Below are 24473 nucleotides of genomic sequence, written 5' to 3'. Positions count from 1 at the left end.
TCAAATAATCATCTGATGCTCTCTTGAATGCCCTCTTGAACTCGCCTCCACCACACTTTCAGGCTGCGCATTCCAGACACCAACCACTCGCTGTGTGAAAATGTTTTTTCTCACATCACGTTTGCTATTTCTCCAAACCACCTTAAATCTGTGCCCTCTTGTTCCTGATCCTTTTACAAGCAGGAACAGTTTCTCCCTGTCTATTCTGATTTTGATTTGATTTGATTTATTATTGTCACATGTAATAGTATATACTGAAAAGTATTGTTTCTTGCGCATTATACAGAGCATACCATTCATAGAGAAGGAGACGAGAGGGTGCAGAATGTAGTGTTACAGTCATAGCTAGGGTGTAGAGAAAGATCAACTGAATGCATGGTAGATCCATTCAAAAGTCTGACAGCAGCAGGGAAGAAGCTGTTCTTGAGTCGGTTGGTACGTGACCTCAGACTTTTGTATCTTTTTCCCGACGGAAGAAGGTGGAAGAGAGAACGCCCGGGGTGTGTGGGGTCCTTAATTATGATGGCTGCTTTGCCGAGGCAGCGGGAAGTGTAGACAGAGTCAATGGAAGGGAGGCTGGTTTGCGTGATGGTTTGGGCTACATTCACAACCTTTTGTAGTTTCTTGGGGTCTTGTGCAGAGCAGGAGCCATACCAAGCTGTGATACAACCCGAAAGAATGATTATTCTGTCCAACCCCCTCATGATTTTGAACATCTCTATTAAATATCCTCTTAGCCTTCCCCTCTCCAAGGAGAACAGTCCCAACCTCTCCAATCTATCCTCATAACTCCATCCCAGATTTGATTTATTATTGTCACATCTTGCGCACTATACAGACAAAGCATACCGTTCATAGAGAAGGAAAGGAGAGAGTGCAGAATGCAGTGTTACAGTCATAGCTAGGGTGTAGAGAAAGATCAACTTAGTGCAAGGTAAGTCCATTCAAAAGTCTGACAGCAGCAGGGAAGAAGCTGTTCTTGAGTCGGTTGGTACATGACCTCAGACTTTTGTATCTTTTTCCCAATGGAAGAAGGTGGAAGAGAGAATGTCCGGGGTGCGTGGGGTCCTTAATTATGCTGGCTGCTTTGCCGAGGCAGCGGGAAGTGTAGACAGAGTCAATGGATGGGAGGCTGGTTTGAGTGATGGACTGGGCTTCATTTGTAGTTTCCCGCGGTGTTGAAACCATTCCCCCGACGTGTCTTAGTGGAAGTTTTTGTTTGATAATTACTCCTGTGAATCCCTCTGGGATGTTTCTTGTATGTGAAAGGCACTATGTGAATGCAAGCTGATCTTGTTGTATGAAATCCAGACTGATACTCCAGCACTGTACTGAGGGAGTGTGACGGTGCTGGAGGGCAGATGAAGCATTAAGTTAGGGCTGCCCTCTCAGGTTTAAAAGACATATGTGAAGATGAGCTCTGGGGAACTGTTCCTGGCCTGATGCCTAAAACAGATGTTCAGGTCATTTATTTGATTGCTGTTTGTGGGTGCGTTCTGTGCACAGCTCTATTTGTCGAAGCTACGATAGTGATTACAAATCTGGAGTACTCTACTGGCTGGGAACTGCATCGGGATGTCCTGAAGTTGTGCCAAATGCCACTGATCATAGAATCCCGGCAGTACAAGAAGGCCATTCAGCCCATCGAGTCTGTACCGACCACAACCCCACCCAGGCTCTATCCCCATAATCCCACACATTTACCCTGCTAATCCCCCTGACACTAGGGTTAATTTAGCATGGCCAATCCACCTAACCCACATCTTTTTGTTGATGCACAAGGTGTTTTCCTAACTCGCTGCAGCGCCGTGTTTGCTCGTGCTTATTTCTTGCCGAACTCTACAGCTGTACCGTTTGTTAATTTGTTTTTAATGGACTGCCTAATGAGATACCCTTGAGCTTTGTGGGCAGTTGCTGGGCCACTACACTGTGAGCTGTGTTACAGAAACTGCCGCTGTCTGAATGAATCATGGAGTGTTGGTGAATAGCTGGAAAAGAATCCTGTCTCTCTGCTCCAAAGTGCACCCTCTTAACAATTTGACTCTTGGTCCTGTTTCCTTTCAATAGAACATCTTTCCTTTGTGTAAGTTACAGCTTTGAGTCACTGTGAGAGGAGCAGTACAGAGGCCGCATTGTTCTTTTTAGCCCACAGGCTGGAAGGAGCTCTCGTCGAAGCCATCCTGTACATGAGCCCAGTGCTTGTAGCTCAACTTGAAAGGATTGGAATAGAAAAGAACACGGGGGAAGCTGTATGAAGACTGCAGCCTCAGGCTGTTCCCCAGCATTTACACACTGTTTATGAGCGAAGGAAAAGACAAAGATATCTTTTCCCATCCTGTCTGGGTGGCACAGTGGGTTAGCACTGCTGCCTCACAGCGCCAGGGAGCCGGGTTCGATTCCCGACTTGGGTCACTGTCTGTGTGCACATTCTCCCCGTGTCTGCATGGGTTTCCTCCGGGTGCTCTGGTTTCCTCCCACAGTCTGAAAGATGTGCTGGTTAGGGTGCACCCTCAGTGTACCCGAACAGGCACCGGAGTGCGGCGACTAGGGGATTTTCACTTCATTGCAGAGTTAATGTAAGACTATTTGTGACACTAATAAATGAACTTTAAAACTTAAGCCTTCCCACATGCTTCTCCACAGCTGACTGGCGACATGCAAGAGGATAGGAAGAGGCCCATTCGTTCCCTCCCATACAGCCCAGCATCAAACGGGAGGCGCTGCCAATCGCCAGGCTATGTCCCCGGCAGAGTGATGCCCGTCCGGCCACCTCCTGCCCCCCGGGTGGCCGATCCATCTGTCCAGTGGTCCTCCTCCAAAACAGACAATCAAGCCACCTATGTGTGCCGAGGAATCGATCAACAGCACCATTCCGAGGACTCCCGGAGACGGAAAGCGAGGAATAGTTACATATGCATGGCTGTCTGTGTGGGTATATTGCTCATTGTGCTTGCGATTGCCTTGGGAACCAAACCACAGTTCGAACGAGATGGTAAGTGTCTGATCAGACCTAATCTTGGCAAATGTATGGAATGGTTACAGCACAGATGGAGGCCATTCGGTCCATCATCTCTGTGCTAGCTCTCCATAAGAGCAATTTAGATTGTCCAACTCACCTGCCGTTGTCCTTAGTATTGGAATTATTTTTCTGCAAGATGTTGGTGAATAATACAGCTCTCTCTCTCTGTCTCCCTCTCTGTCTCCCTCTCTGTCTCCCTCTCTGTCTCCCTCTCTGTCTCCCTCTCTGTCTCCCTCTCTGTCTCCCTCTCTGTCTCCCTCTCTGTCTCCCTCTCTGTCTCCCTCTCTGTCTCCCTCTCTGTCTCTGTCTCCCTGTCTCTGTCTCCCTGTCTCTGTCTCCCTGTCTCTGTCTCCCTGTCTCTGTCTCCCTGTCTCCCTGTCTCCCTGTCTGTCTCTGTCTCCCTGTCTGTCTCTGTCTCCCTGTCTGTCTCTGTCTCCCTGTCTGTCTCTGTCTCCCTGTCTGTCTCTGTCTCCCTCTCTCTCTGTCTCCCTCTCTCTCTGTCTCCCTCTCTCTCTGTCTCCCTCTCTCTCTCTGTCTCCCTCTCTCTCTCTGTCTCCCTCTCTCTCTCTGTCTCCCTCTCTCTCTCTGTCTCCCTCTCTCTCTCTGTCTCCCTCTCTCTCTCTGTCTTCCTCTCTCTCTCTCTCTCTCTGTCTCCCTCTCTCTCTCTGTCTCCCTCTCTCTCTCTGTCTCCCTCTCTCTCTCTGTCTCCCTCTCTCTCTCTGTCTCCCTCTCTCTCTCTGTCTCCCTCTCTCTCTCTGTCTCCCTCTCTCTCTCTGTCTCCCTCTCTCTCTCTGTCTCCCTCTTCCCTCTTCCCTCTTCTCTCTCTTCCCTCTTCTCTCTCTTCCCTCTTCTCTCTCTTCCCTCTTCTCTCTCTCTCTTTCCGAGCTTATTTTCTGCCCCTGGCATCATGTTCTGAATGCTCCTTCCGTGGGCAACAAGTTCTGACGTTGGACTTGAACCTGGAGCTTCAGGTCCCTGCGGTAGGGTGTTACCCACCTAACCACAAGGCACCAATATGTTCTTGTCCTTTTACTATCAGGAACTATTAAAAAAAGGATGTTCCGGATTTCTGTTTAAAAATATAATCTGCAGCAAGATGCTTTTGTTGGGTTCCTTCCATTTCTGGTATATTGTTGCATAACCAATTTCCTACTTCACTTCACCAACACAATGAAATAATTCTCTGTCATTCTTGGGCAGTTGGCAGTGTTCTGTTCGTATCATCTTCCGGAATGTTCTCCTTTCCTGCAATCACCGCCACGTGGATCCAACTCTGCCTTTTTGGTTCAAAAAGAAAGCAAAACGTTTGCATTTGGAAAGGTTTCTCTTTTGTGGATCTGCATAGGAACGCCAGCACAGAAACAGGCCATTCGGCCCCCCGGGTCCCTGCTAGTGTTTCTGCTCCTGTTTAAGCGGTAATCCTACTCTGTGGTGATTGTCGTCGACATCACCTGGTCCATCCATCCTTCACCCAGGTGTACAAACCTTGCCTCGTTGCAGCCATCGTATCCTAGCTCCCCGGGGTGGCACTGTGGCAGAGTGGTTAGCACTGCTGCATCACAGCGCCAGGGACCAGGGTTTGATTCCTGACTTGGGTCACTGCCTGTGTGGAGTTTGCACGTTCTCCCCGTCTCTGCGTGGGTTTCCTCCGTGTGCTCCGGTTTCCTCCCACAGTCCGAGAGATGTACTGGTTAGCAGTGGCCATGCTAAATTCTCCCACAGCATACCCAAACAGCTGCCAGAGTGTGGCGACTAGGGGATTTTCACAGTAGCTTCATAGAATCATGGAATCCTACAGTGCAGAAGGAGGCCTTTTGGCCCATCGAGTCTGTACCGACTACAACCCACACAGGTCCTATCCCTGTAACTCCATGCATTTACCCTAGCTAGTCCCCCTGACACTAAGGGGCAATTTAGCACGGCCAATCCACCTAACCTGCACATCTTTGGACTGAGGGAGGAAACCAGAGCACCCGGAGGAAACCCACGCATACATGGGGAGAACGTGCAAACCCCACAGAGACAGTCACCCAAGCCGGGAATGAACCCAGGTCCCAGGTGCTGTGAGGCAGCCGTGTTTATAACCACTGTGCTCCGTGCCAGCATTAACATTGCAGTGTTAGTGTAAGCCTGCATGTGACACTAATAAATCAACTTTGAAACTTAAATTGTACTTTAATTTATGGCTTAGCTCACCTTGAAAAGGATGATTTAAGGGTTTTACTCATATTTTCTGGAGCTCTTCTGGGGAATTGGCTAATTAAAATTTCTCATTGGGTTCTATCAGCTTGTCGCCTTAACTGGGAATTGTACAGCATGGAGAGAGACCATTCGGCCCATCATGCCTCTCTTGACTCTTTGAAAGAGCTAGAAACTAGCTCCCACTCTGATCTAGCCCCCATTATCCTGCAAACCTTTCCCTTTCAATTATTTATCCAATTCCCTTTTTGAAAGTTATCATTGAAACTATTTTCCACCGCCCTTTAATACAGGGCATTCCGGATTATATGAACTCACGGCATTTTTAAAGCTCTGGTATCCATTACCCTGCGTGTGTGTGCGTGCGTGTGCGCGCATGTGTGTGCGTGTGTGCGCGTGTGTGTGCGCGCATGTGCACGCGCGTGCGTGCGCGTGTGTGCGCGTGTGTGTGCATGCGCGTGCGCGCATGTGCGTGCGCGTGTGTGTGCGTGCGCGTGCGTGCGTGTGCGCGTGCATGTGTGTGTGTGCGTACGTGCACGTTCCCTCTGGTGACGGACCCTCGTGCCAATGGAGTTAATGGGCTGGATTGAATGAAGGTGACGGGGGGGGGGGTGTCTTGTGTCTGGTGACTGCAGGATGTGCCCGTGTGTGGGCATTAATGGGCCACTTAAGGGCCTGAGTTGACAGAGGGGCATCTACAGGACCTCCTCCTATGGAGTAATCAGTGGAAGGAGAGAGACAGAGGGTGGCAGGTTATCCACTTGCCCAATTAAATGCCACCCTGCTGCCAAACATGGGAAGGGCATTAAATACTACCATGTCAAAACCTGTCATCATTTCAGAAGGATGGCACACTGGTTAGCACTGCTGCCTCACAGCGACAAGGACCTGGGTTCAATTCCAACCTTGGGTCACTTTCTATGTGGAGTTTGCACATTCTGCCCGTGGTCTGCATGGGTTTCCTCCGGGTGCTCCGGTTTCCTCCCACAGTCCAAAGATGTGCGGCTTAGGTTGATTGGCCATTCTAAATTACTCCTTAGTGTCAGCGGGATTAGCAGGGTAAATGTGTGGGGTTAGGGGAATAGGGCCTGGGTGGGATTGTGGTCGGTGTAGACTCGATGGGCCGAATGACTTCCTTCTGCACTATAGGGATTCTATGAAATGTTTAGTATTCCTGACTCCTGGAGTAACGTTCTCTTTGGATTGACGAGAAAGAATTATTTTGAGCAGTTACAAACTGAGGTGGTTTTTTTTTGGTGACATTTCAGAGAACTGTCCCGACCAGAACTTCAGACTGAAGGACTGGAGTCCGGGTCACGACAAACACAAACAGATCATCATCAAGAGAGGAGATAAACTTCGACTAGTCTCATCAGCAACTGTCCATTCCATTATTATTCAGCATGGAGGTGAGATTATCAATAACTCTGGGACACTTTTCGCAAGAATAAATTGGGGTTTTTTGTTGAACTTCATGTTTGTATTTCTTGTCCCGTTTTCATTTGGACAAATAACCATCAGTTCAAATTCGTAAATAATGTTGATTTTAATTACTGTGGGTCAACCCACAGCACGTGGACTGCAGCGGGTTCAAGAAGGCAGCTCACCACCACCTTCCCTAGGGCAACTAGGGATGGGCAATAAATGCTGGCCCGCCAGCGACGCCCATGTCCCATGAATGAATAAAGAAAGTGTATTCTTGATACTCCACCTCCACCAAATTGTCTATCCTCATCTCTTGAAGGTAAAAGTTACATACAATATTACAGTAAGAAGTCTCACAACACCAGGTTAAAGTCCAACAGATTTATTTGGAATCACGAGCTTTTGGAGCGCTGCTCCTTCATCAGGTGAGTGGAGAGGTGGGTTCACAAATACGGCATATATAGACAAAGACTCAATTGCAATATAATGGTTGGAATGCAAGTCTTTACAGGTAATCAAGTATTTACAGGTAATCAAGTATTTACAGGTACAGACAATGAGAGTGGAGAGAGGGTTAAGCACAGGTTAAAGAGGTGTGAAATTGTCTCAAGCCCGGACAGTTAGTGAGATTTTGCAAGCCCAGGCCATATGGTGGTGGTTACAGGTAGTGTGACATGAACCCAAGATCCCGATGAGGCCGTCCTCATGTGGAACCTGGCTATCAGTCTCTGCTCAGCGACTCTGCGCTGTCATGTGTCGTGAAGGCTACCTTGGAGAACGCTTACCCGAAGATCAGAGGCGGAATGCTCTTGATTGCTGAAGTGTTCCCCAACAGGAAGGGAACACTCCTGCCTGGTGATAGTCGAGCGGTGTCCATTGTCATAGTGTCTGCATGGTCTCCCCAATGTACCATGCCTTCTTATTGTGCCCATCCCAGTCCAATGCCAGCATCTCCACATCATACAGTCTTACAACAGAGGCCGTTTGTGATGACATCAGCCAAGCTAATGAGGTTGGCTTGCTAGAGTATGAACGACCTGATGAGTCCTAATTGATGGTTAAATCAGGGAGCCTCATGCTCCCGATTTAAAGCAGGTGTGTCAGACTCCCAGCCTGCATTCAGCAGGGAGCAACTGGAGAGCTGGCTGTGTACAGATGTATGGTGTAAATAAAGTAACTTGGTGACGGGACCTTCACCTCCGTGGAGTTATTACACCATTTCGCCCAATTGCCCCATGCTGGTGTTTATTATACTCCATTGAGGCTCCTCCCAACCCTTTTCCATCCATCTGATCAGCTTATCTTTCTATTCCTCTCTCCCTCTCGTGTTTATCCAGCTTCCCCTTAAATGTATCGATGGTGTTCACCTCAACCACTGCACTTTTCATTCACATGTATTTTTAGATTTTCAGTATCAGGGATTTTTTTTATCATTCCATAGGGGTGTTGGTCTTTGCCGATAGTGTGGATGGTTCCAGAAATATTTCCCTAAAGTGCAGTTACATCCTGGTGAAGGATGGAGGGGAGTTTCACATTGGCGCGGAAAAATGTCTTTATAAATCCCTGGCCAAGATCACGCTGTGTGGCCGATCCGACGAGGGTGAAGATGTGCCGGGCTTCGGCAAGAAGTTCATCGGGGTGGAGGCTGGCGGCACGCTGGAGCTACACGGTGCGCCAAAGACCTCCTGGACCCTGCTGTCCCGGACCGTGCCCCCCTCCGGCCTGGAGGCCGGCTCGTACTTCGAGAAGCCAGCAACCCGCGGACTGAACGTCCGCGTGATCGATCAGGACACGGGGCAGGTGGTGCTGAGCGACCGGTTTGACACCCACGACTTTGCCAACGAAAGCCGCAGGCTGCGGGCATTCCTGCGGTCCCAGGACTCGGGCCAAATAATCGCCATTGCCGTGAAGGATTCAGCTGCGAAAAACCTGCTCCTAGAAACAAAGAAGACTCTCCAAGAACTGCTCGGAAGCCGATATGTTCAAAACTTAAGTTACAGGTAAGAGATGCAACTGAATCGCTGCTAGGGCTATTCCTAGGATTAATAAACTAACTTGTGATGGGAATGCAATCAGTATTGTTATCCAACGCTGCACTCTCCGCCTGTCCCCTAAGGCACTGGTGTATTTTCCTAACTCCTGCCTCATTGTTCTCCCTGAATTCAGACTGAGGCTGGCTACATTTCCCTATGTTCACATTCGTTATGACCTATAACATGAACTCTGACCCCTTGTACATTCCCGATTTCCATTGTCTGTCTCTTCAGCTGCCGGGGCTCTAAGCTCCGGAATTCCCTCCCTAAACCTCTTGGCCATTCCAACTCTCTGTCTTCCCTTTAACGCTCCTTACAACCTGCCTCTTTGATACAGCTTTTGGTGATCTTTCCTGTAAATGACCCAGGGTCAAAGTTTGCCTGAAACTGTTCCTGTGAAGTTGGTTCGTGGAAGTTTTGGTACGTTAAATCCAACTTGTTGTTGTCAGGCTATGATACTCTACCTAGCAGATAGACCGGAGAAGATCTCCTTGGAGAAGAGCAGGAGGATTCGAATCCTACCACAGCAGATGGTTAATTTTGAATTTAATCTTTAAAAAAATCTGGAATTCAGTTATGAAACAAACCATTGTTGTAAAAACCCCATTTGCTTCACTAATGTCCTTTAGGGAGAGAAATCTGCCATCCTTACTTGTTCTGGCCTACATGTGACTCCCTGTGGTTGACTCTCAACTACCCTCTGAATTGGCCTAACCAGGCAGGGCAATTAGGAATGGGCAAATGCTGACCCAGCCAGTGACCCCCCACACCCCATGAATAGAGTCATCGAGGTTTACAGCATGGAAACAGGCCCTTTGGCCCAACTTGTCCATGCCGCCCATTTTTTTAAACCCCTAAGCTCATCCCAATTGCCCGCGTTTGGCCCATATCCCTCTATACCCATCTTACCCATGTAACTGTCTAAACGCTTTTTAAAAGACAAAATTGTACCCGGCTCTACTACTACCTCTGGCAGCTTGTTCCAGACACTCACCATCCTCTGTGAAACAATTGCCCCTCTGGATCCTTTTGTATCTCTCCCCTCTCTCACCTTAAACCTATGTCCTCTAGTTTTAGACTCCCCTATCTTTGGGAAAAGATGTTGACTATCTAGCTGATCTATGCCCCTCATTATTTTATAGACCTCTATAAGGTCACCCCCTCAGCCTCCTACGCTCCAGGGAAAAAAGTCCCAGTCTATGCAGCCTCTCCTTATAACTCAAACCATCAAGTCCCGGTAACATCCTAGCAAATCTTTTCTGCACTCTTTCTAGTTTAATAATATCCTTTCGATAATAGGGTGACCAGAACCGTACACAGTATTCCAAGTGTGGCCTTACCAATGTCTTGTACAACTTCAACAAGACGTCCCAACTCCTGTATTCAATGTTCTGACCAATGAAACCAAGAATGCCTTCTTCACCTCTCTGTTCACCTGTGACTCCACTTTCAAGGAGCTATGAACCTGTACCCCTAGATCTCTTTGTTCTATAACTCTCCCCAATGCCCTACCATTAACTGAGAAAGTCCTGCCCTGGTTCAATCTACCAAAATGCATCACCTTGCATTTAATGAACAAAATAAATGAGAGTGGATTTGACAGAAATGTTCAAAATTATGATGGGGTCTGGACTGAGTAGACAGGGAGAAACTGTTCCCATTGGTGGAAGGATTGAGAACCAGAGGAGATTGTTAAAAGAAACAATGGGGACACGAGGAGAAACCTTTTCACCCGGAGTGGTTAGGATCTGGAATGTACTGTCTGAGAGTGGGCGATTGAAGCGTTCAAACAGGGACTGGACTGTTTAGTTGAGCAGATTTAGGGTGTCCGTTCTCGAGTTTTCTCTACACTGTGCGCTGATCTTGACGTTGAGCTGTTTAATGGGGAAAGTGTAGCTGAGACGGGAATATTACAGCAGCACTTTTAACAGCTGATTGGTTGAGATTTTATTATCCAGGTTGTTAACATGGTGTCCGCCAATAAAGGAAAGCAGCTTTCATTTCTATAGCGCCTGTTATGACCTTGATCCATTCCAAATCATCTCACAGATAATAGAGTGATGAGCTTCAGTTAATTGCCCAATATTCTGGCTCTAAAGACAGATGAAATAATGGAGCAGAATCAGGAATAATTTTTTTTTTCACAGTGTAATGGTGACTTACACTGCTGAACAACCTATCTGGTCTTGAAAATTTCACTTTACCAGTGCGGGGTCTCATTGAAAGTGTAGTAATTGTTGTAATGGAGGAAACGCAGCAACCAATTTGCACACAGCCCACTCCTACAGACAGCTAAGTGATGATGGTTGGAGAATGTTCTTTTTCCCAATAATGTTGATTGAGGAATAAATATTGGCCAGGTCACTGGGGAGAACTCCCCTGCTCTATTTTTTTGGAATAGCGAGTGACTGTGAGATATTTAATATCTGCCAGAGAGGTGCAGACAGACCCTGGTTTCATGTCTCACCTGTAGGACGGCACCTCTGACAGTTCCGCACTCCCTCCGGGCTGCACTGCGCTCAGTTGCAGAAATGGGGATCTTCATTCTGACCGGTGTTAAGATGGCGTTTGCAGCAAATAATCGGAAGAATGGACTCAGTCTCACACCCTGGTCGTTGCAGTGACTCCTGTCAATTGTTAATTTCTGATTTAACGGACAGGCAAGCGTGGGCCCTCGTGAGTGTGATAGGCGCTGGTAACTCGTCCTGCAGCGAGTCCGTTCGAGACTACGAGAACCACGATACAGGAGGGAAAGCAATCGCCCGCCGGGAGTTTGTCACTGTGGATGGAGTGAAGTTCGCAGTGTCTGCCTCAAGTCAATGGAGGAAAGGTACCAAAAGATCCAGCCCCCTAGGCTTTATGATGTCAATAATAGATAGGATGGCAGCGTAGTCCCTTGCTGCTGGGTTAAACTGACAGCAATCTCTGCTGTCCACACGCCCGCAGTTAAACACGGACATCCAGAAGTCAGAGAGTCATAGAGGTTTACAGCATGGAAACAGGCCCTTCAGCCCAACTTGTCCATGCTGTCCCTTTTTAAATCACTAAGCTAGTCCCAATTGCCCACGTTGGGCCCATATCCCTCTATACCTATCTTACCCATGTAACTGTCTAAACGCTTTTTAAAAGCCAAAACTGTATCCACCTCTACTACTACCTCTGGCAGCTCATTCCAGACACTCAACTCCCTCTGTGTGAAAAAATTGCCCCTCTGGACCCTTTTGTATCTCTTCTCTCTCACCTTAAACCTATGCCCTCTAGTTTTAGACTCCCCTACCTTTGGGAAAAAGTGTTGACTATCTACCCTATCTATGCCCCTCATTATTTTATAGACCTCTATAAGATCACCCCTCAACCTTCTATGCTCCAGAGAAAAAAGTCCCAGTCTATCCAGCCTCTCATAACTCAAACCATCAAGTCCCGGTAGCATCCGAGCAAATCTTTTCTGCTCTTTCTAGTTTTAACCACTGAGAGTGATGCCCTGCTCCCCCACAGGGGGAGTTATTGTCTTTATGAATGGAATCTGTCCTATATTCTGGCTCTAAAGACAGATGAAATAATCAGGAAGACTCAGGAATAAGTTTCTTCTTAGTGTAATGGTGACCGACACTGCTGAACAACCTATCTGGCCTTAAATTTAATTTTACAAGTATGGGATCTCATTCCCTCAACAGAAAATCAATATTATACTTGTTTTAAAAACTTACCTTTTTAAAGATTGAATGTTTCTACCTTCATCCCATCTGTTTGCCTTTTAAAAAAAAATTTTGCATCCTGTATATTATTTAATTCATGTACCTACACCTCCGGGACTGCAGCGGTTCAAGAAGGCATCTCACCACCACCTTCTCCAGGGCAATTGGGGATGGGCAATAAATGTTGTCTTTGCCAGCGATGCCCACGTCCCATGAATGAATAAAAGAAAAAAAAGATGTTTCCACTTCTGGGGAGCAGAGGGGGTGGGGTTTAAACTAGAAAACATTAATCTAAAAATGAGTAATAAATTTGATAGTGAATTGAGGAGTAACTTATTTAACTATTGATTTATTTTAGTGGTGAAACTGGCTGATGTGAATAAGAGCATTTATGCAGAAGGTGAGGATGAAAGGAAGAGAAGGATATGCTGATAGTGAGATGAAGAGGGTGGCACTTTGGCGCGTGGTCAGCACTGCTGCCTCACAGCGCCAGGGACCCGGGTTCGATTCCCGGCTTGGGTCACTGTCTGTGCGGAGTTTGCACGTTCTCCCCGTGTCTGCGTGGGTTTCCTCCGGGTGCTCCGGTTTCCTCCCACAGTGCAAAGCTGTGTAGGTTAGGGGGATTGGCCATGCTAAATTGCCCCTTAGTGTCCCAAGATGTGTAGTTTAGGGGGAATTAGTAGGGTTTCGGGGTAGGACAGGAGGTGAGCCTGGGTAAGATGCTCATTCAGAGGTGGGCTGAATGACTCCCTTTTGTACTGTAACGATTCTGTGACTGTCTGGGAGACCAAATAAGACAAGGGCCAAAGGGCCAGTTTTTGTGCTGTAATGCCATGCAATTAGCATTTACCGTCTGTATTGTGTTTATATACAGCAGATCAAAAGTAGTTTCCATCAAAAATGGAAGCTTCCATTTTTTAACATATCCAGTGGAAAGAAAGGTCATGGAATTGTTTGGATGTTAATTTTGCCCGTGTTTCTCCTGTATGGTTAGGGATTCCCCTGTCGGAATTCCATGTAGAGGTGTCCGGTGGCTTAGTCCTGGACTTGCTGGATCAGGTGGAAGGCTGGGAGGAGGATGATCAGATTGTCGTTGCTAGTACGGATTACTCCATGTACCAGGCTGAGGAATTCACCCTTCTTCCGTGTCCCGAATGCAAAGGGCATCAAGTCAAGGTGCGAGGTAGGTGACCAGCGTTATCACCCATACCGAATGGATAGTTTCATCAATTCAGGGCGGATTTGAGACAGCACTGTGCATTCACTGTGAACTGCATCATTGACAAGGTGGCGCAGTGGTTAGTGCTGCTGCCTCACAGCGCCAGGGACCCAGGTTCGATTCCCAGCCTTGGGTCACTGTCTGTGTAAGGTTTGCACTTTCTCCCCGTAATCTGCGTGGGTTTCCTCCGGGTGCTCTGGTTTCCTCCCACAGTCCAAAAATGTGTGGGTTTGGTGGATTGGCCACGCTAAATGCACATGGTTACGGGGATAGGGCAGGAGAGTGGGCCTAGGTAGCGTGTTCTTTCGGAGGGTCGGTGCAGACTTGATGGGCCAAATGGCCTCCTTCTGCACTGTAGGCATTCTATGCATTGAGTTGAGACATTTTCTCCCACCCGCAATGCAACCATGAAACCTCTTGGGAGCGAGAGGGAAAATTCCCAGGTCAATAAAGGGCAAAATATACTCAAAAGTTCCACAGATATTCAAAACCTCACTCGGTAGATTCGACAGACACTTTGACCTTTTTTCTTCTTTGTTTGGGACTATATTTTGGATTATGTTTGGGGAGATAGTTCTGGATACAGACAAACTACATCGGGTGGCAGCAATTCACCCTATTCACTGTGGAGAGCTGAAATACCCATGTCATGGTGTCCCCGCCGTCTCGGCACCCCCAACATCTCGGAATCACGCCCAAGGCCAGGTAAATGTAGCTTGAGTTTCAGGCAGGCTGTGACGGGAGGTGTGTCTGTCCTGTGTGGTTTCTTTGGGAGCAGTAATGGCAGGAATTGTCGATGGCCCAGGGTCTGTGTGGGGCTGACAGGGGTAACTGTAGGGACTGGTGACGCTGCCTCAAGGGACTGAATGCTGAGTAATTGCGCTTTTATCACGGTGCGGACAGCAGTGTGAACCACCGGGGAAATGTCGTCATGCTTCATATGGATTATCTGTAACTGTCGCGGATAATACTGGCAAATGATCAGCCCCACTCCCCACAATAAAACCGCACTGAAAAACGCCACAGAATTTACTTCCATTTTCTTACTCGTGACGATAATATTTGGCATCTCTTTACACCCACTTTCAACCGGTGTCGCTGCAGGAAATTGTGGATGGAGAGTTTATACCGAGTCGGGACGGCAAGGACTGAGAGGCAGGTGTAGAAAGAGGGACAAAGAACATAGAAAATCCAAGCCTGCACCGACCATGCTGCCCGTCTGAACTAAAACCCCCTACCCTTCCGGGGACCATATCCCTCTATTCCCATCCTATTCATGTATTTGTCAAGATGCCCCTTAAAAGTCACTATCGTATCTGCTTCCACTACCTCCCCTGGCAGTGAGTTCCAGACACCCACCACCCTCTGTGTAAAAAGCTTGCCTCGTACATCTCCTTGCCCCTCGCACCTTAAACCTGTACCCCCTAGTAGTTGACTCTTCCACCCTGGGAAAAAGCTTCTGACTATCCAGGAGGGAGAGTTCACGCGGTGATGCCAAACAGGCAATGCCAGTGCGGGTGCTGATTGGAGCTCAGTGAGGACAGTAGCAGACAGGTGGGCGAGAGCAGCAGCCAGTTATTTTTGGCGCAGGCCACAGCTGGCTGTTTATGCATCACCACAAGGGGAGTCCCTGAGTACTCGCTGCTGCTGCTGAATCAACCACATTGATAGGGTGAAGAAACATCGATTCCTCAGCCAACTAACCCCCAGTGAATAATAAATATTCAACCACTTCAAAAATAAATCAAAATTCCTTTTGCTCAATATTATTCTATGTTGTGATATATTTCAACCCCAGTCACAGCACCTTCACTGCGTTATAAAAATCCTGTAAAATCTCATCCCAGAAAGTATAAGAGCTAAATAATTAACCACTGGGACATTTCTCTTTGTTCTTGACAAATATCACCAATGTCTGTACATATCCAAAGCATTCTGCATCTGTCTGGACCATAATGAGTCACGGAGCCATTACAGCTCAGAAAGAGGCCATTCAGCCCATTGGCTTCATGCCTGGCTCTCTCTAAAGAAATTCAGTCAGTCCCACTCCATCCCCTCAGCCTTTCCAAAAAGCATCCATCCAATTTCCCTCTGAAATGATCGTCATCTCTGCTTCCACCACCCCATGATACAGCGAGTTCCTCACCATTCGCTGCGTAACAATGTTCTTCTGTACATCTTTTGTAATTTGGCATGTCCGCTACGACTCTCTCCAACTTTTACAGATACACCATAGAAAGCATTCTTTCTGGTTGTACCACAGCTTGGTATGACTCCTGCTCTGCCCAAGACTGCAAGAAACTACAAAGGGTTGTGAATGTAGCCCAATCCATCATGCAAACCAGCCTCCCATCTGTTGACTCTGTCTACACTTCTCGCTGCCTCGGCCAAGCAGCCAGCATAATTAAGGACCCCACGCACCCCGGACATTCCCTCTTCCACCTTCTTCCGTCAGGAAAAAGATGCAAAAGTCTGAGGTCACATACCAACTGACTCAAGAACAGCTTCTTCCCTGCTGCTGTCAGACTTTTGAATGGACCTACCTCGCATTAAGTTGATCTTTCTCTACACCCTGTGCTGTAATCGAGCTGCACGGTGGCACAGTGGTTAGCACTGCTGCCTCACAAACTGGGTTCAATTCTCAGCTTGGGTGACTGTGGAGTTTGCACATTCTCCCCATGTCTGCGTGGGTCTCCTCCGGGTGCTCCAGTTTCCTCCCACAGTCCAAAAATGTGCGGGTTTGGTTGATTGGCCGTGCTAAATTGTCCCTTGGATTGGAATTCTAAACTTGCTTCATTCTACCAGTCCAGTTATGAAGAACACATTTCTAATTAAGCGTTATGTGAGTGAGGTAGTGGCGGCACGGTGGCGCAGTGATTATCACTGCTGCTTCACAGCCTCAGGGAGCCTGGTTCAATTCCGGCCTTGGATCACTGTCTCTGCACATTCTCCTCATGTCTGCATGGGTTTCCTCCGGGTGCTCTGGTTTCCTCCCACGTGCAGGATAGGTGGATTGACCACAGTATACTACCTGCGTGCGCATGTGTGTGCGCGTGCGCATGTGTGTGCGCGTGCGCATGTGTGTGCGCGTGCGCATGCATGCATGTCCCTGGCACCCCATCCTGTGTGTGCGTTGCCTAGCACCCAGTGTCTGTCGGGATAGGTACCGACTCCCCGAAATGCTGAATTGGAGAAAGCGGTTAAGTGAAAGTGAAGATGTGAGATCATGCTTTCAATCCAAGTGGATGAATTAAAATGGGACTGTGAGTGTGTTAATTACAGATTACTGTAAACAGGCCAGTTGGTTCAATGGGTCCCTGCTGCTATTTATGCCTTACATGAGACTCCTCGTCGTCTCATTCTCAATAACAGATCCATTTATTCATTTTCCACTCATGTCCTTATCTTGAATGCGCCTCTGCTATTTGTTCTGATGAAGAATAGAACAGGAGTCACCCTTTAGTCAGTCTTGGATTTGTTTACAGAGTGAAACGTGACAAGCATACACCTCCTAATTCAACCACACTACACTTTCAGCGAGTGTCTCACCTTGAGTGTGCTCAAGGGAAATGCCGACTAATGCTCCTTATCTGCATGTAATTGAACATAATTAATATGATTCACTTCAACCGCTGTGTGTACACTGAGTTCCACATTCCCGCCTGTCACTGGGGAAAGAAATTTCTCCTGAATTTCCGATAGGATTTACTGGGGGCTGTCACACCTTAATGGTCATGGCTTTGACCAAGCAGACATCTGGAAATGTCTGATTGGCATCAGGATGTGGATTGGTTCTGGGGTTTGTTTTCCCTCTTTCCCGCCCCGCCCCCCGCAACATTTTTAAGTACTTTACTGACGTAAAGAGTGGGATTTTGTGGCCGTATTCTCCCCAAAGCTGGAAAATCCCACCCGAGGCCAATGGACCTTTGCGTGGTCTGCCCCCCACTCCCCGCTACAATTCATGTGGTGGGCGGGACAGGAAAATTCCCCCCAATATCTCTCTCCTTGGTTGACATCATAGCTTGAGTCTTTAGTATATATAAACCCTACACTGCAGAGGGAGGCCATTTGGCCCATCAAGCCTGCACCAACCACAATCCCACCCGGGCCCTATCCCTGTAATCCCACATATTTACCCTGCTAATCCCTCTAACCTACGCCAATAAGCGGCAATTTAGCACGACCAACGCACCTAACTTGCCCATCTTTGGAGTGTGGAAGGAAACCGGAGCACCCGGAGGAAACCCACGCAAACTCGGGGAGAACGTGCAGACAATGAACCAAGCCGGGAATCGAACCTGGGTCCCTGGAGCTGTGAGGCAGCAGTGCTAACCACTGTGCCACTGTGCCACCTCACCTCTGTTTTAATGCTTTCCTTTTTCAGGCAAGGCCCAGTTCCTTCATGTTGGCGAGATTGTGGACGGCATCGACATGAGAGCAGAGGTGGGGGTTTTGTCGAGGAATGTCGTCATTGAGGGGGAGATGGAGGATTCCTGCTACGGTGACAACTGGTGTGAATTCTTTAAGCACGACACATTTGGAGGACATCTCAAGGTGAGTTTGACTGATGGTGACTGTCCTGTGTGAACAGTAACTGTAGACTCCAGTCTGACTTTAATTACAATTCTACAGCCAGCAATATAATTCACTTTCAAACATTTACTCTTCGATAATTTAGGGAAATGATGAGTGCTTGTAGAGGAATAATAGAGTAGGAGAAATTTTTAATCTTTTCCATTGTCAACTGTCATGTGAACTGGATTAATCTTCTCAAGTCCTCTCAGAATCTTCATGTTTCAGCGCAGCCACTCTGAATGATTCCAAACTCAATCTTTCCCCATCGGACAATCCGCTGATCCCAGAAATCAATCTTAATGAACTCTTTCTCATAAGGTTCAGCTTTGAAAGTTTTGTTATAATAGAATGCTTATTGAGGTAATTCGACCCTGCTGTACTGCACAGAATGGCAGCAGTGCCTTGTCTTGTTGTTTCTGACGACTTCCAGTAAATCCGACTAAATAAATAATCTTCGGAGACAGTGACGGGACTTGATCTTTCTTCTTGTGTTTCCTTTTAAGTAGGAACAGCACGGTGGCACAGTGGTTAGCACTGCTGCGTCACAGCACCAGGGACCCGGGTTCAATCCTGGCCTCGGGTCACTGACTGTGTGGAGTTTGTACGTTCTCCCCATGTCTGCATGGGTTTCCTTTGGGTGCTCCGGTTTCCTCCCACACTCCAAAGATGTCCGTGTTAGGTTGATTGGCCATGCTAAATTGACTATTAGTGATAGGGGGACTGGCAGGGTAAATACATGGGGTTATAGGGATAGGACCTGGGGGGGATTGTTGTCAGTGCAGACTGGATGGCCGAATAGCCTCCTTCTGCACTGTAGGGATTCTATGATTCTAATCCGTATTTTGTTCCTCCGCCATGTTAAAGATTTTGAAGAATTTTACATCGGTTCATCTCTCCAATGTGGAGCTGGTTCACATGGGTCAACAGGTCATGGGCAGTTACCCCGTGCACTTTCACCTCTGTGGCGATGTGGATGAACGTGGGGGCTACAGTGCACCAACCTATCTAAAAAGTCTCGCAATTCACCATTGCTTCTCCAGATGTGTCACAGTCCACACAACCAATGGCTTGTTGGTAAGTACTTTTATTTTATTCACTCATGGGATATGGGCATTGTTGGCATTTGCTGCTCATCCCTAGTTGCCTTTGAACTGAGTGGCTTGCTCAGTCATTTTAGAGGGGCGGTTAAGAATCAATGACATCGCTGTGGGTCTAGAGTCACATGTAGGCCAGACCAAATAAGGACGTGTGATGTTAGTGTAACTTTAAGAGTTTTAAAAAACATTCGTGCTCACGGCCATGAGTGATGTCACTGTTGGGAGGAGAAAAAACAGTGGGCAGGTCAGGTGACAGGGATTTAATTTTCAATTTCATTTTGGAGCTGCAGATTGGAGTTGAGTTTCAGAAGGGACTGCAAGCTAAAAAGAAGTGTTTTCCCCCTCCCCTGTTGTTTCAAAATTTCTGTTGGTTTCCTGAAGGGTGAAAATCTGCTGCTGTTGGGGGTTAGACCAGATTGTCGCTGGTTCTTTGGGAAGCTGTCTTGTCTTCATACTGTTTGGAGTGAATCCGGAGAACTGCAGACTTCAACCAATGGACTCAAATTTCCATTAGTCGCTTAAGAATTAGTCTGTGCTGTGTTAAACCTATGAAAAGGGTATTTTATCTATGGGAGGTTTTGGCTTTGTTTGGGATAACTTATATATATTTATTAAGGGTTATACATTATAGTGGTTGTTTGTTTCTTGATTGTAATTGATAAAAGTTCTTGCTAATTTTCTTACTATACATGTTAACTATATTCTTAAATAAACTTTGTTTGGTAAAAGCTCCCTAGTGAGTCACTTGAATCACATCTGAAGTGAAACATATCATGCTTATCCTCGCCAAATTCAAGGTGCAAAACTTATGATCCAGGCGGATTCCATTGAACACTTTGGAGTTTCAAGGTGGCAGATTTCCTTCCCTAAAGGGGATTAGTGAACCAGATGGTAATCACTAGGCGTTTAATTCCAGCTTGAATTTCACCAAATGCCATGGTGAGATTTGAACCCAGGTCCCCAGAGCATTCCCCTGGATCTCTGGATTACTAATCCAGCGTGAATACCACTACACCACCACCTCCCCAGTTAGTCTTGTGTAGAATTCACAGCATTCAACCCGACTGGTCCATGCCATCATTATACTCCACTCGAGTCTCACTCCATCAGTGTATCCTCCTCCCTCTTTCTTCCTCACACTGATCCAGCTTTCCCTGAAATGCATCTACGCTACTCACGTCAACTACTTGCTGGGGTAGTGAATTCCACATTCTAACTATTCACCGAGCTAGAATAGAAGCAAAATATTCCAGATGATAGAGATCTGAAGTAAAAACAGAGAGTGCTCAACACTCAGCAGGTCTGGCAGCATCTGCGGAGACAGAATTAATTCTTTTGAGTCCAACATAACTCTTCATGGGAGCAGAAAGCTTCTTTGAATATGTTACTGGATTTCTTAGTGATTCCTTATTTATGGCCTGCATTTTGGGCTTCCTGCCTTCTCTATCGAACCCCTTTATAATTTTGAAAGACCTTACATCAAAACTTAAAAACTAGAAGCAGGAGGAGGCCATTCGGCCCTTCGAACCTGCTCTGCTATTCATTTTGATCACGGCTGATCGAATTCAATATCCTGATTCCTCCCTTGCCCCCCATATCCCTTAATCCCTTTAGCCCCAAGAGCTATATCAAATTTCTTCTTGAAATCGCACAATGTTTTGGCCTCAACTACTTTCTGTGGTAGTGAATTCCACACATCCACCACCCTCTGGGTGAAGAAATTTCTCCTCACCTCAGTTCTAAAAGGTTTCCCCCTTTTCTTCAAACTATGACCCCTAGTTCTGGACTCCCCCACCATTGGGAACATTCTTTCTGAATCTTAATCAGGCGTGCCCCCCTAACCACCGCCACACCCCCCACCCCCACTTCAGCTTTCTCTGTTTTAGGGTCTGTCCTCATTGTTCTAACCCCCTCAGTTCTGGTGTCTTTTCCTGTGAATCTTTTCCATACCTTTTCCAGTTCCTTCATGTTCCTTTGGTAATATTGGAGACCTGTGCACGGTATTTCACGTGTAAACTCAAAGTTTGAGGGGATGAGTTATTCCACAATTGCGTTGGTTTATGATGGTCGCAGAGTGTTTGAAATGGCAGTAGAGTAAGACTTCTCCAGGAGATCTTTGGCCAGGATGTATAGGGCATTAGTGACACCACACCTGGAGTATTGTGTGCAGTTTTGGTGTCCTTATCTGAGGAAGGATGTCCTTGCTATAGAGGGAGTGCAGCGAAGGTTTACCAGTCTGATTCCTGGGATGGCAGGTCTGTCATATGAGGAGAGACTAAGTCTGTTAGGATTATATTCACTGGAGTTTAGAAGAGTGAGAGAGGATCTCATAGAAACTTATAAAATTCTAACAGGTTTAGACAGGGTAGATTCAGAAAGAATGTTCCCAATGGTGGGGGAGTCCAGAACTAGGGGTCATAGTTTGAGGATAAGGGGTAAATCTTTTAGAACTGAGGTGAGGAGAAATTTCTTCACCCAGAGGGTGGTGAATGTGTGGAATTCACTACCACAGAAAGTGTAGAGGCCAAAATATTGTCTGATTTTAAGAAGAAATTAGATATAGCTCTTGAAGCTAAAGGGATCAAAGGATATGAGAGGAAGGGGGGATTAGGATATTGAATTCGATGATCAGTCATGATCGCATTGAATGACGGAGCAGGCTCGAAGAGCCGAATGGCCTACTCCTGCTTCTATTTTTGATGTTTCTATGTCCTACTCACCTCCATTTTGTTGGCAGTGGATACATTGTCCTGATACATGATAAGTATCTTGTGTTAACAACAACTTACATTTATATGTCACCTTTAACCTAGCGAAACCCTCCAAGCCTTTTCAAAGGAATGTGATCGTTTATCTCCCGGGTGTTACTATCCTGGAGATTAATCTGCAATTGCCCAGACTCCGGAGTTGGTCATCTGCAGCATGACGTAATGCAGACTTGCACAAAGTGACCTCGTCAGGAGGGAACCGCCATCATCCCCACCACATTGCTCCCGTTGACAGCATTTTATTGGCAACTTCCCATGGGGCGTTATTCAGTTGGCTTCGTGTAGGTTCAGTCGGCAGCTAGGAAGGCAAATGCAAAGTTAGCACTCATGTCGAGAGGGCTAGAATACAAGAGCAGGGATGAATTTCTGAGGCTGTATAAGGCTCTGGTCAGACCCCATTTGGAGTATTGTGAGCAGTTTTGGACCCCATATCTAAGGAAGGATGTGCCGGCCTTGGAAAGGGTCCAGAGGAGGTTCACAAGAATGATCCCTGGAATGAAGAGCTTGTCGTATGAGGAACGGTTGAGGACTCGGGGTCTGTACTCGTTGAAGTTTAGAAGGATGAGGGGGTACCTTATTGAAACTTACAGGCTACTGCGAGGCCTGGATAGAGTGGATGTAGAGAGGATGTTTCCACTAGTAGGAAAAACTAGAACCAGAGGGCACAACCTCAGGCTAAAGGGACGATCCTTTAAAACAGAGATGAGGAGGAATTTCTTCAGCCAGAGAGTGGTGAATCTGTGGAACTCCTTGCCGCAGAAGGCTGTGGAGGCCAGGTCATTGAGTGTCTTTAAGACAGAAATAGATAGGTTTTTGATTAATAAGGGGATCAGAGGTTATGGGAAAAAGGCAGGAGAATGGTGATGAGAAAAATATCAGCCATGATTGAATGGTGGAGCAGACTCGATGGGCCGAGTGGCCTAATTCTGCTCCTATGTCTTATGGTCTTCAGGTGTGCTTGACAGCTGCTTAGAATCATAGAATCATAAAATTCCTACACTGCAGAAGGAGGCTATTTGACCCATTGAGTCTGCACTGACCATAATCCCACCCAGACCCTATCCCCGTAACCCCACGCATTTAACCTGATAATCCCTCTGACACCAAGGGTCAATGTAGCATGGCCAATCCGCCTAACCCGCACATCTTTGGAGGAAACCGGAGCACCCGGAGGAAACCCACGCAGACACGGGGAGAACATGCAAACTCCACACAGACAGTCACCCAAGGCCGGGTCCTTGGCGCTGTGAGGCAGCAGTGCTAACCACTGTGCCATTGTGCGGCCCCTGTTTTTAGGCACACCCCACATTGTCTTTTATAGTCCCTCTGCTTACAGAGCGATAACTCTTGCTTGCCCCTCCCCCCCACATTGATTGGCAGGTGGTCTGTGCAGGAAGTAAATTGTGATAGGCCAAAGCACCGCAAAGAGAAGCTAAACTCACCTTCGTGTTTCTGTCCTTTATTTTCCAGATAAGCCACACCATTGGCTACGACACGCTGGGTCACTGTTTTTTCCTGGAGGACGGCGTTGAGCAGAGGAACATCCTTTACCACAACCTCGGCCTTGTCACCAAACCCGGCACCCTTCTGCCCACCGACAGGAACGACCTGATGTGCCCCTTGATTCGTAACAATGTTTATGGCAATTATATCCCTGTGCCAGCGACCGACTGCAAGTAAGTGAGCCGTGCCCATTTCTTGTCTGATTTGTTGGGAGGATTGGGGATTGACGATGGTCGGAAGAGACAATATTTGCCAAGCCTGGTTTTATTTTCTTGGAGTGCTCGGGCATATTGAGAACTAACGATGTCCAACCTGCACGGGTGGAATTTTCTGTGTCCAGAGACACGTGAAATTGGGACAGAAAGTAAATATCCCTCCCCCCGGGGTAAAAGATGGTGGAAATTCAGGCGTGAGTGGGCTAACACAGATCACTGCATCACACCCAAATTCCCTCGCTCTCGTGCACCCGAATGCATCTCATTCTATTCGCTCTGCCCCTGGGCTAAAAACCAGAAGCACAAGTTTCCTGCACTTGCATTGGTTGATGGAAATTTGGCTGCTGAGGGATAGCAAGGGAAAGTGGGGTTGACGGAAGAATGGCCTTATTGATCTGATTGTATGGTGTAGCTGTTCACAAAGGGCTGATGAGGAGAGACTGAGTAGACTGGGGCTACACTCATTGGAATTCAGAAGAATGGGGGGAGACCTTAAAGAAACAAATAAGATTATGAAGGGAATAGTTAAGATAGAAGCAGGGAAGCTGTTTCCACTGGCGGGTGAAATTAGAACCAGGGGGCATGGCCTCAAAATAAGGGGAAGCAGATTTAGGACTGAGTTGAGGAGGAACTTCTTCACACAAAGGGTTGTGAATCTGTGGAATTCCCTGCCCAGTGAAGCAGTTGAGGCTACCTCATTGAATGTTTTTAAGGCAAGGAGAGAT

At 47.2% G+C, this 24473-nt stretch overlaps 1 protein-coding gene across 4 annotated transcripts in view; it reads left to right on the top strand.

The window, feature by feature from the left end:
* Positions 1-24473, top strand: part of cemip2 (cell migration inducing hyaluronidase 2) — a 107167-nt gene that overhangs the window by 30240 nt on the left and 52454 nt on the right. For all 4 annotated transcript variants that reach the window (XM_078213947.1, XM_078213946.1, XM_078213948.1 and 1 more), the window contains exons 2-9: positions 2644-2992; positions 6487-6627; positions 8085-8643; positions 11337-11506; positions 13366-13554; positions 17975-18144; positions 19030-19239; positions 23501-23706. In XM_078213947.1, coding sequence (XP_078070073.1) covers positions 2656-2992; positions 6487-6627; positions 8085-8643; positions 11337-11506; positions 13366-13554; positions 17975-18144; positions 19030-19239; positions 23501-23706 — 1982 coding nt within the window. In that variant the 5' untranslated portion in view covers positions 2644-2655. The remainder of the gene's footprint in view (positions 1-2643; positions 2993-6486; positions 6628-8084; positions 8644-11336; positions 11507-13365; positions 13555-17974; positions 18145-19029; positions 19240-23500; positions 23707-24473) is intronic.

This window comes from Mustelus asterias, chromosome 6 (assembly GCF_964213995.1).
Source record: "Mustelus asterias chromosome 6, sMusAst1.hap1.1, whole genome shotgun sequence".
NCBI classification, from domain to species: domain Eukaryota; kingdom Metazoa; phylum Chordata; class Chondrichthyes; order Carcharhiniformes; family Triakidae; genus Mustelus; species Mustelus asterias.
Note: the sequence above shows the minus strand (reverse complement) of the source record. Positions and strands in the feature narration are given on the sequence as shown.